At 41.6% G+C, this 12,175-nt stretch overlaps 1 protein-coding gene across 4 annotated transcripts in view; it reads left to right on the top strand.

The window, feature by feature from the left end:
• SMYD3 (SET and MYND domain containing 3) overlaps positions 1–12,175 on the top strand; it is a 362,105-nt gene that overhangs the window by 42,648 nt on the left and 307,282 nt on the right. For 3 of the 4 annotated variants that reach the window (XR_011903028.1, XM_072331271.1, XM_072331274.1), the window contains one exon: positions 6,550–6,686. Coding sequence is in view for 2 of the 4 variants with exons in the window: in XM_072331271.1 (XP_072187372.1) it covers positions 6,550–6,686 (137 nt within the window). In the remaining 2 variants the exon portion in view is untranslated. Of the gene's footprint in view, positions 1–6,549; positions 6,687–10,762; positions 10,825–12,175 lie in introns of those variants that run through there. The other variant, XM_072331272.1, reaches the window with a different exon arrangement.

Raw genomic sequence — 12,175 nt, 5'->3', positions numbered from 1 at the left:
AGACACCAAACTTACCAGGGCAGCTGAGTTTTACCTTCCATGTTGTATGGGAGATTGGTAATCACAGCCTGAACCTCTGATTAATCAGCTGAGGCAAGTATGGGGTCAGCTGTGGGAGCACAGGTGAGAGTGATGTAGCTGTGCTCCCGGAAGGGGTGGAGCTTGACTCCATCCCCTCTGAGACCTCATTTAAGGGCTGACTCCCACTGGAGCAGTATCTCTTGGAGATCGCTCACCAGGGAGGACTGCCTCAGCTGCTTCAGTCAAGGCACCACCGTTGGTGAGTTTTCCCTTTACTCATTCACTTATATACCTTCTGTACATTTTGTTTCCATCTGTACATTTAAAACCAATACATTTGGCGAGCCAGGCAGGAGCCTGCAAATATCGGAAAAAAAAAAATGTCTTTCCTATGGAATGTGTTTAGCTGGTTCAAGGGGGAGAAGATCACCCCCTTAGGGAAAATCCTCCCTGGACAAATACCAGGGTTTGAGGCGTCCCCATATTTTCAATTAGCGACGATTATCGAACAATGGGGGCCCTTACGGGTAACGGGCAATATGTCCCCTTACCATCTAACTGAATACTTTCAGGGGTTGCAAAAAGATATTTTGACAACCAAAGAAAGGCAAATGGCTGCATCCATGGCTGCTTGGCCTTTATTGAATGCTTTAAATCAGGCAGAGGTTAAATCAGATAAGATTGAACATGAAAATCAATTATTAAAAGCCCGCATTGAAAAATTGGAGGGCGAAATTAATCTATTAACGGGGAAAAATTCATCATTTTTTTCAAACACCCCCCAAATTAGATATATTACAATGGATGATAGTAAGGATCCTGAAACATCGGATCAAACTAAGGTCACTAAATCTGACCTAGAAGAGCCACTTAAGACGGACTTATTAGAAGTCCGTCCTATGGTAACTCAAAAAACAAAAAAAGTCCAGGAGCGACCAGCAGGGGTGCCTCCTGATCAATGGACCCCTGCTGACTCCTATTTACACGTAACAGCACGTCCATACACACCCACCGAACTTATGGATCTAGTACAGCGCTTCAGGCAAAGACCGAGGGAAAGTGTCCCAGCCTGGCTGCTACGATTATGGGACTCGGGAGCAGAAAGTGTAATAGTTAACGGCTCCGAGGTATCTAAGCTAGCAACAATAACAGTCCATCCTGCCCTGAGGCAGAGATTGTACTCAGGGTCCCAGTTCCCTGAAGAGAATCATTCGATCGTAGATTGGATAATGGCTGCCTGCCGTATGGTATGGTCAAATAAAACAGACATGCCAATACATACAGGAATGTGGTCTTCTATGGAAGACCTACAAAATTATATCCGGGAACTAGGCATGCGAGAGGCTGTCTATGAAGATGTATCTGTTAGTCCGGACATGGTGAAGTTTTCCGCGGGAATGAGGGACCTAATCTTACAACAGGCTCCCTCACATATGTATGGAACATTGGTTTCTATATTGAATCCTCTAGTGGCCGCAGAGGCAGCAGTCCAGCATGCTGCCCAATTGGTAGCGGACCTGGGGGAAACGGAGCGCCTAAGAACCAAGCGCAATATTAGAGTAATTGAAGATTCTGAAGTTTTTCCAATAGCCCGAGCCAGGAGATCGGCTCCACGAACCCCTCGGGCGGGACCCATTAGGGTGTCCCGAAAACAAATGTTTAATGATCTACTCCGAGCAGGTGTTCAATTTGCCAAAATTGATGGGCAGCCCAATCACGTTCTGCTTCAGTTGTGGAAACAGCTGAAGGATGAACAAAAATTTCAAAACCGCCCCAAAAGACCGGGGATAAGGCTTATAGAACGACGACCAACAACAGTTTGGAATCTAGAAGACTTTATCGTGCCAAATAGGAAAAAGAGGCCACCTCAGGTGCCTCGGGTCACAGTACCAGAGGCATCAGAGGTAAAAGACTTGAATCTGGCCCAGTTTATGGCGTGATGAGGGACGTCAGTCACCCTAGGGCCTCTAGACGGGACCGGAGGCCCTATGTGGAATTGACAATATATTGGTCCCGAGAAAATGTGCAGAAGGTTATGGCCCTCGTTGATACTGGGGCGGAAACATCTATAATATATGGAGACCCAACAAAATTCAGAGGGAACAAAGTAATGATTGGAGGCTTTGGGGGACAGACCGTTCCAGTCACCCAAACTTGGGTAAAATTGGGGGTCGGGCGCCTCCCACCACGGGAGTACAAGGTATCTATTGCTCCAATTCCGGAGTACATATTGGGAATTGATATCTTGTGGGGTCTGGCTCTCCACACAACAGTGGGAGAGTTCCGGTTGCGGCAGAGATGCATTAGTATCCGGGCAATTCAGACAATATTGAGAGGCCATGCAAAACATGAGCCTATTTGTCTGCCCAAGCCACGTCGGATTACTAATGTAAAACAGTACAGACTCCCAGGTGGGCAGGATGAAATAACAAAAACAGTACAGGAATTAGAAAGAGTGGGTATTATAAGGCCTGCACATAGCCCGTACAACTCCCCAATATGGCCAGTGCGAAAATCGGATGGAACATGGAGGATGACAGTGGATTACAGGGAATTAAACAAGGTCACGCCGCCCGTTCATGCAGCCGTACCCAATATTGCCTCCCTAATGGACACACTAAGTAGAGAAATTAAAACGTATCACTGTGTCCTAGACTTAGCGAATGCATTCTTCAGTATTCCAATTAGTGAAGAATCACAAGACCAGTTTGCATTCACATGGGAAGGCAGGCAGTGGACTTTTCAGGTTCTGCCGCAAGGGTACGTGCATTCACCTACTTTTTGTCATAATTTGGTGGCGCGTGATCTGGCTAAGTGGCAGAAGCCACATAATGTAAATTTATATCATTATATTGATGACCTCCTGTTAACATCCGATTCATTAGAGGCGGTGAGACAAGCAGCAGATTTATTGATAGCTTATCTGCAAAAGAGAGGGTGGGCTATAAACCCACAGAAGGTGCAAGGTCCGGGGCTATCTGTAAAATTCCTGGGAGTAATTTGGTCCGGGAAAACCAAAGTACTACCCAGTGCAGTAGTGGATAAAGTCCAAGCGTTCCCAGTCCCTACAACATCAAAACAGCTACAAGAGTTCTTAGGTATATTGGGGTATTGGCGCTCCTTTATACCTCACTTAGCTCAGTTGTTGAGGCCATTGTATAAGCTTACCAAGAAGGGTCAATCGTGGAACTGGGGGAAGGTAGAACAAGATGCTTTCCAACAGGCAAAACTGGCAGTTAAACAAGCCCAGGCATTGGGTATATTTGATCCGACCCTCCCAGCTGAACTAGACGTTCATGTTACCCAGGATGGTTTTGGCTGGGGCCTGTGGCAACGCCAGAGTTCTGTTCGAACCCCCATTGGATTCTGGTCTCAGGTTTGGCACGGAGCAGAAGAAAGATACAGCATGATTGAAAAACAGTTATTGGCTGCCTATTCAGCGTTACAAGCGGTAGAGCCAATAACGCAAACAGCAGAGGTTATAGTTAAAACTACATTACCGATCCAGGGGTGGGTAAGAGATCTAACTCACCTTCCTAAGACAGGGGTGGCCCAAGCACAGACGGTAGCACGATGGGTCGCCTATCTAAGTCAAAGAAGCAGCCTGTCTTCGTCTCCACTCAAGGAGGAATTACAGAAGATCCTAGGCCCAGTGACATATCGCAGTGATACGCCGAAAGAACCAATGGTCGCTCCACCAGAGAAGAGCCCTGTTCAGGAAGGAAGATATCCTATTCCTGAAGATGCCTGGTATACGGATGGGTCCAGCAGAGGCAACCCGAGCAAGTGGCGAGCTATAGCATACCATCCCTCTACTGAGACAATCTGGTTTGATGAGGGGGATGGTCAGAGCAGCCAATGGGCAGAATTACGAGCCGTGTGGATGGTTATAACTAAAGAACCTGGTGATGGCATCCTGAACATCTGTACGGATAGTTGGGCCGTGTACCGGGGGCTTACTCTGTGGATTACGCAGTGGGCTACCCAGGAATGGACTATCCACGCCCGACCGATCTGGGGGAAAGACATGTGGGTAGACATTTGGAATACAGTCAAACACAGGACGGTATGTGTCTACCATGTCTCTGGTCATCAACCCCTGCAGTCACCAGGAAACGATGAAGCGGACACACTGGCCCGAGTTCGATGGATTGGGAATTCACAATCCGAAAATATTGCCCGATGGTTACATCAGAAGCTACGGCATGCTGGACAAAAGATAATGTGGGCAGCTGCTAAGGCATGGGGGCTGCCTGTACAGCTATCTGATATCGTCCAAGCATGTCAGGACTGTGACGCTTGCTCGAAGATGAGACCAAGACCGTTGCCTGAAACAACATCCCACATTGCTAGAGGATATAGTCCTCTTCAGAGATGGCAGGTTGATTACATTGGGCCCCTCCCTCGGTCTGAGGGGGCGAGATATGCCCTGACCTGCGTTGATACTGTAAGTGGACTGCTGCAAGCCTATCCCGTACCAAAGGCAAATCAAGCATATACAATTAAGGCACTCACTAAACTGATGTCTGCATATGGGACACCTCAAGTCATCGAGAGCGACCAAGGGACTCACTTTACTGGAGCGATGATACAGCGCTGGGCAGAAGAGAACAACATTGAATGGCGATTCCATCTGCCATATAATCCAACAGGGGCAGGCCTTATTGAACGCTACAATGGTATTCTTAAGGCTGCCCTGAAGACAGACTCCCAGTCCCTGCAGGGGTGGACAAAAAGATTATACGAAACCCTGCGGGACTTGAACGAAAGACCTCGGGATGGCAGACCCAGTGCTCTGAAAATGTTACACACTATATGGGCCTCCCCTCTTAGGATTCAAATTACAGGTGCTGATAATGAGGTAAAACCGCAGGTTGGTAATGACAATAATCTTCTGCTCCCTGCCCCTGAGAATCTAAAACCAGGAATCCATAAGATAAATTGGCCCTGGAAGGTGCAAGTAGGACCCAAGTGGTGTGGCCTACTTGCACCTTGGGGGAGACTATTGGAGGTGGGAGGTTCAGTTACCCCCTCGGTGATAGGTACATGGCCTACTGACATCGTGGTCAATACTCCGGTCTTTATTGCTAAAGGGACACCCATCATGTCCCTATGGCAGATCAGGACTCCTCCTCTGGTGCCAGATATAGTTATACAGCCACAGATATCTGGCCAGAGGGTATGGTATCGGAGGCCGGGACATAATCCGGTGCGAGCAGAAGTACTGACCCAAGACAAGAATACGGCCTGTATCTTGCCCTGGAGGGCAGACCTTCCTCTCCTGGTACCCTTGAAACATCTGTATTACTCTCCCTAAGATTCTAAGCCTCTAGGACCATCAGAGAACAATTTGTGTGGACTGATGAAACGCAAATGGACCTGCACCTCGAGATGGCTTGTCTCCAGTAACATCTATCAAGCACTGGCCCACGGAAGATCGTGAATACCCATCCAATCATCATTTGAATAACATCAGCATTCGGTGCGACGGGAAATTGTATCAGCGTCGCGTTGGGTCTCTGTGATAAGGGAAAACTCACCTAATCATTGGTTCACGCTGTGAAGGGGTGGAGTGTATGGGAGATTGGTAATCACAGCCTGAACCTCTGATTAATCAGCTGAGGCAAGTATGGGGTCAGCTGTGGGAGCACAGGTGAGAGTGATGTAGCTGTGCTCCCGGAAGGGGTGGAGCTTGACTCCATCCCCTCTGAGACCTCATTTAAGGGCTGACTCCCACTGGAGCAGTATCTCTTGGAGATCGCTCACCAGGGAGGACTGCCTCAGCTGCTTCAGTCAAGGCACCACCGTTGGTGAGTTTTCCCTTTACTCATTCACTTATATACCTTCTGTACATTTTGTTTCCATCTGTACATTTAAAACCAATACACATGTTATCACTGGCCTGATTGATGAGTGGTCACGCCACAAGAAAACACATTGGTATATTTCTTTCAGGATTCATATCACAAAGTGTGAATAATGGTGTTTTATTTAATACAGGAGTAATATTTGCTTAATACTCCTTATCCATTCTGTTTAATAACTGCTGTGTACAAAACTCCCTCTGTCTCTAAAATACTGTTTGTCTGCCAGAATAAAAGTGTTTCTGACACATCTGTGGAGAATACAGTCTAAAAACAAACTCTTCTGCAAGGGGGAAGAAGTTGCTGTATATTCTGTTAAACTAATTTTTATTATTACAAACCTAGATGCCTGTTTTTTTGTAACTGATGACTTACATCTGCTTATGCATCTGCTTTATCTATTGGCTTTTGATCTTTAACTCACCATTTTCCTTATAGCATTTGGTAGTAGCAAAGTGATAAACTCTTCTTTGTGTTGATAGATAGTTGTCAGGAAAAAAAAAAAACACAACAAAAAAGACAAATGTTTGCCCTCTGTCAAAATTGCCCCCTGCCAAGATTAGTACTGAAACTGGAAACGTCTAGACTGTATAACCACCACTGTACATTTTCAAGATGTTGGTGAAAGATTCTGTTTACACCTTGGTGTACTTTTCCCTTTAAGATGCTGAACAACTAAGTGAAGAAATGAAAGAGGGCCTGAGGCACCTTGCACATACCTTGCAACTGTATTTGAAAGCAGAGATCCAGGATGCATCTCACTTGCCACCTGCAATTGACTTTTTTCAGATCTTCACAAAAGTAAGTATTAAAATGTGATTACTTGACAACTCATAAATTATCCTTTCTTTGTGTTCTTGATTTATTTTTGAGCAGGAGTTCATCACATCAAGAATGTGATATATAACCTAGCAAAATCAAACTGGTTTTTTTCAGTCAAGAAAAAAGCAGAGGTTTATATCATTGTAACACTTCAAAGTGAAAGTAGCACACAGTGGCTTCTTTTTTTTAATGAAGAGCATAGAGCATCACTCATCATTCTAGAAATTTTCTGCTGTTTCTAGATAGGCTTCAGTATGTTTTTTCATTTAGTAATGTGTGCTAATGGCTGTTTATGACTGTGGTGTATCCCATGAAGTGCTTTCATGAGGGTCATGTCGATCATCTGTTCTAAAATGCTACGTGATAAAGTACTTGAAATTCATTTGCACAACATGCAAAATGTTTGTTTCGTTATTAAATAAATATAATTATTTTTCCCTTATTGTTTTCAGTTTAGAAAATTTAACTATGTCATACAGAGAATGCCCGTAGTTTTACTTGGTAAACTTTCTTTGTTATGAAAGAATCAGGCTCTTCTTATGTTTTGCTTCTAATTCAAATAAGATAGCCTTTTCTAATAAAATTAAAACAAAAAAAAAAAAGCAGTTATTTTTGGTCTGTTTGCATGCTATTGGAATCTGCTTTTGCTGTAGGTAATAGCAGTAACACAGTCAACAGTATTGTTTATTTGGAATTTTTATTAGTTATTGGACTGCTACAGTAGTTTAAAGTTTCAGTTTTCCTTGAAAAAATGTGCAGGCTGAACTATATTTACTCAGGGGGGAAAAAAAGTAAGGCGTACAAGAACTAGTCTCTGGTCAGACTGTTTTATTGTCTTAGCCTGGCATATCTGATTTGCCAGATGAATTTCATCTGGAATGTGTGTGCTGCGTTTACTGGTTTAGAGAATTTGTACAGATGAGGATAAGGCCATCAGATAATGACCATTGTGTAACTGGTTCAAACTGAGTTGCAGCTTGTAAGAATTTGTTTACAGATACTGTTGCCCTCTATTTAACAATAAGCTCAGGATACTGGCCGTGGTTCTTCCATTGATTTCTTTTATTGTTATTGAACATGTGAGATGAAATACAATGAGTGGTGCTTTGGTAGTCTCTCATGAGGATAATAATCACATTGTTATGACCTGTGATAAGCGGTGGTAATTTCAGCTCATTATTAAGTTTTTTTGCATAGAAGTTTAACTTTATTTAATTTAATTTTAGAAGAAAATTTATATAGAAATCTAATTTTAAAAGTGAAGGTTGCTCAGTATGTTGGAGTGCTGGTGGAAAAAATGCGTGAGCTTTTAGAAGTTTTGATGTGCATGTATGCACAAGCATCTGCCTGTGTGCATCTCCTCTTCCCTCCCATATATTTTACTCAAGTGATGCAAGAGAGGATCAAGGGCAGAGGGAAAGGTAGGACTTCATAGCTCCTAATCCTGTTAACTGGAGAATGAAGAATAATCAATTAATATAGATAACATTTGTCCTATTATGCAATAACAAAGATGTTTTTAACTCAGTGTATTTCGTATTTTGATTGGAACTTACTGAATGTACTATAAAGTACCAGGTTTTCAAGGTGTTGCTTCTTTCTTTTTAAATTCTATAGATTCAGAAGTGACCAAGTGATTAAAGTCCTTTCCTCTCCTTCTTCCTTTGCTCATGTTATTGTCAGCCTGTGTGGCAATTTTCCCTAAAAAAAGGAAAATGGAGGACAAATGACACAGACCTACCATGGTCACAGTTACTTCATATTGCTAATTAAAAAAATAAAAAGGAAAAAAGTGGCATATGGAAAGGAAGAATCTGACTAAATAGATGAATTTGTTGGGAGGAAGGACCTGTTGACTAAATATAACCATATTCTATACCTGCAATTAAAGTGGACATCTTGCTTGAATTCCTGTTAGGCACAATGCCTTTGGAGACCTCTAATGTCACTGTCTGATTTTCAGCGTGGTAATTTACAGCTGTCCCAATTTGATTGTCAGATGAGAGCTGCGTTATATTTATCCCACTTTTATAGATTGTTTCTTGGGAGACAAGCTGAGTGTCTCTCAAAAAAACCCTTTTTTTCCCCCTTCTTCTCCTCCTTTACCCCCCACCTCCCACCCCTTCTCCCACAAGCTAAATAGGGATTGGAATTGTAAAGTCTCTCCTCCCTGTAGCGTAACTCTCAAAAAAGACCAGCTGTGTTGACTACTCTGTGTGGTCACAGAAAAAAGAAATACTACATATACACGATTTCAAGATGTAATCTTGTTATCCCAACCTCTTCCAACATTCCTTTCAAGTTCAGTAGGTGCCTATTCTGTCACTGAAATATTTTGGATTACTTTTTTCATTGCATGCCACAAAATAACCCCCATTAAAGGTCATTTTTATTCTGTTTGGTGCTGGATCCTCAAGAAAGAAAATGAGCAAACATCTAGACAAGAGAGAAAATCCGTCCTGCAGTGAGATGACAAAATTCCAGATAGTTATTGGAAGCTCTCCAACCTGATTTAGGTCAAAGGAGTTTTTTGGAACCTCTTTTAAGGAGTCCTCAGTTTCTGCTGTCCACTGCTATTATCTTAGGGGAAAATTAATTGTAGTTTTATTCACTTTGTTGTGATGTTCAGTAGGCAGAGTTCCCTTGAGTGCAACCTTGTGAAAAATCAAAGCAAATTCTGCTATTGCTTTAAGTTGGGACAGAATTTTAGCCCAGAGTATTTTTAGTCCATGTGGAAAATATCAACTGAACTGGATAGGAATGTGTTTCAGAAGGGTAATGTACCTTTCCTTTTTAGAGTTTTGCACTGTTCTCACTAGACAATTTGCTCTTGTATCAACTGTTGTTGGAGATGGATTTTTTTCATTCTTGCAATCTGATCACTCTTTGGAAGCTCCGGTGTATTTAATGTGCTGTTTATCAAGGTTGTGGCTGTTTTTAAATTCTGATCCTCACTATTAAACAGACTTATCTACAGTTAATTACATGATAAGCTTTTAACTCCACTGAGACTCTTTCAAATGTCAAGATAAATTTTTGACACCATGGTTTTATGGTCTAATGGTGTTTCCATAACCTTGAGATAAAATCAGTCCTTGTTTTTGTTAGTTCTTCAGCCTTCACTTACACATGTGTGAGGAGGTGGCCTGGAATCCTATGAGACACTTAATGGATAAAGAATCCTTTTCTTTTATGTATGTATTTATAGTTCTTTTCATAATAACGGACAGAACCACACAAACTTTTTAAGACACTGAATGAAATCTGTCCCTAGCATATTGACTGTAAAACAGAGTGACTCCACTAAGTGAAATCAAGCCTGAGACAAGCTTTTTATTTTTGGGACCAAGTGAAGATTTGGTGTTTTGCACAAAATAATATCTTCTAATACTATATCACAGTTGACTCTTTATGAACATTTTGAAACTTTTATCAAGCAATAAGAAAAAGGTGAGATTTTGGTGTTGGATAAATTTTAAATTGCAGATCCTCACATGTATGTAAATGGTAAGATATATGTAACCGCTGCCCTGAAATAACAGTATGACAAAATCCAGCCACATTTAACGAACAATAATGTGACAAACTTCTAGATGAGTTTAGTAACTGTAGAACAGAACATTGTTGGACAAAAAGGTTTCTGTGTTTTGATGAATGAGTTGACAAAGGGACAGCTGGGCTCAAGATCTTAACGAACCCCACAGAGCAATCTCCCTCATCTTTCTGTTGTACATGTTATGTTACACATAAGCAGCTTTCTGGGCTGTGTCTTAGCTGCATGTGGGCTGATAGCGATTAAAAGGAGAAATTCTGTCTTTTTGAAATTATTTCTTAGTTGTTTTAATCTTGCTAATTCTTTTTTCTTACAAACAGATTTTACTTTTAAAGTAAATGAGCTCTGTATGGGAACTGTTAGCTCATAGCCTGAACCAGTGATTGAACACCTGGTGAAGGGGTGTGACCAGCCTTGGGAGCACAGGTGTGAGCAATTCACTTGTGTGATCAGGGTCCACCTTTCCCCTTACCTCATTTAAGATCTGGCAATCAAAGGGAAAGCATTTCTACTTGGAGATTGTCTCCTTTTGGAGTTTCTAGGGAGTTCCGATCCTCAGAAAGGGTAAGCTATTCGCTTGTTATTACTGAATTGTGACTACTACTGTTCTTGGTTGATCTAAAAAGCTCCTTTCATCTAACTCATTGGATAGATCATGTGCCTTCGTACAGCTCAGCTGAGTATGCTTCTTTATGCACAAGATATGCTGCCCTCACCCTCTTCTCAGGTGCTGTTTTGTTACTTCATTTTTAGATCCATTTAGGTTTGATATGAGTCAGTGATAGAGTAACAACAGGTCTAAGTGAGGACAGACCTAGAAGTCTGGGATAGAATGGGAAAGAGAATTGTTCATTTATATTGGTAACATGTCTGATACATAAAAGATACATATTAATTTTGTCTACTTTATTTTTTTTTGGAATTTATTAAGTTGAAATTAAAGTGAAGTAGACATTCAGTTTTGCTGTGCATTTAGGCTGTTAATGCAATTCTATATTTTGCTTAAGAAGAAGTAAGGAGCTATTGAGAGGTGCAGAGGTACATTACTCGAGAGACAAAGTGACCTTCTCTCATCAAAATCAGTTGTTTAGTCATCTTATCAAAGTTTACTTTAAGTTTTCAGTAGTTGGTTTTTATTCCACTTGATGTTTTTGAAAGTTTCTTTTCAATATAGAGGATATTACTACCATTTAAGGAGATTTTGGTATTGCATCTGTGTAGGCAGGAGAGAACTGGGCATTCACTGGTGTTACTTGATCTTTATAACACCTGCACTCTAGTCTATGATAATTTGGGTATAATTGCTTCCCAGTGATACTGCGGCAAAAAATGTTGTATCTTTGCATTGTTTTCTGAGGTCTTATCGGCATCAGTTACATAAGTTTTCTGAGCAGACCTTATTAAGCACAATGCATCTGCCTGATCAAGATTCTTACCAGTGCTTTTAGCAGCTTACTCTTCATTCGGATTAATTGCTTTAGTAATATGTCAAAAGAGAAATGAAAGTTATTTGTATCAAGAAAGGAAATATTGGGATAAAGTTAAGAGTAAAGCTGTGAGTAAGTGAAGAGTTGTTAAAGGCTCACAGGTGTAGATAGATTGCTTTCTGACACCATGTTTGCTAATTAAGTAGCATTAGATGCATCTGCACAGCTTTCATGTGATTAGGAGATCACAGAGTTCTTTCTCTGGAGATGATAACAGCAAATGCATGTTTATCTACCTTTTGTTCTTCATGTAATTCACATCTACTGTGTTTTGCTACTGCTTCATGTGAAACTATGGGCTTATGTTAAAACTGAGGTCTGGGCCACTGACAGAACGTTTATTTTCAGTTGTGGCATAGGAAACTGTTTTACAAAAGCCTTTTCATTTTGTTACTTCATTTTTTACTATAATTTCCAATGTCGTGTAA

Source organism: Excalfactoria chinensis, chromosome 3, assembly GCF_039878825.1.
Source record: "Excalfactoria chinensis isolate bCotChi1 chromosome 3, bCotChi1.hap2, whole genome shotgun sequence".
NCBI classification, from domain to species: Eukaryota; Metazoa; Chordata; class Aves; order Galliformes; family Phasianidae; genus Excalfactoria; species Excalfactoria chinensis.
Note: the sequence above shows the minus strand (reverse complement) of the source record. Positions and strands in the feature narration are given on the sequence as shown.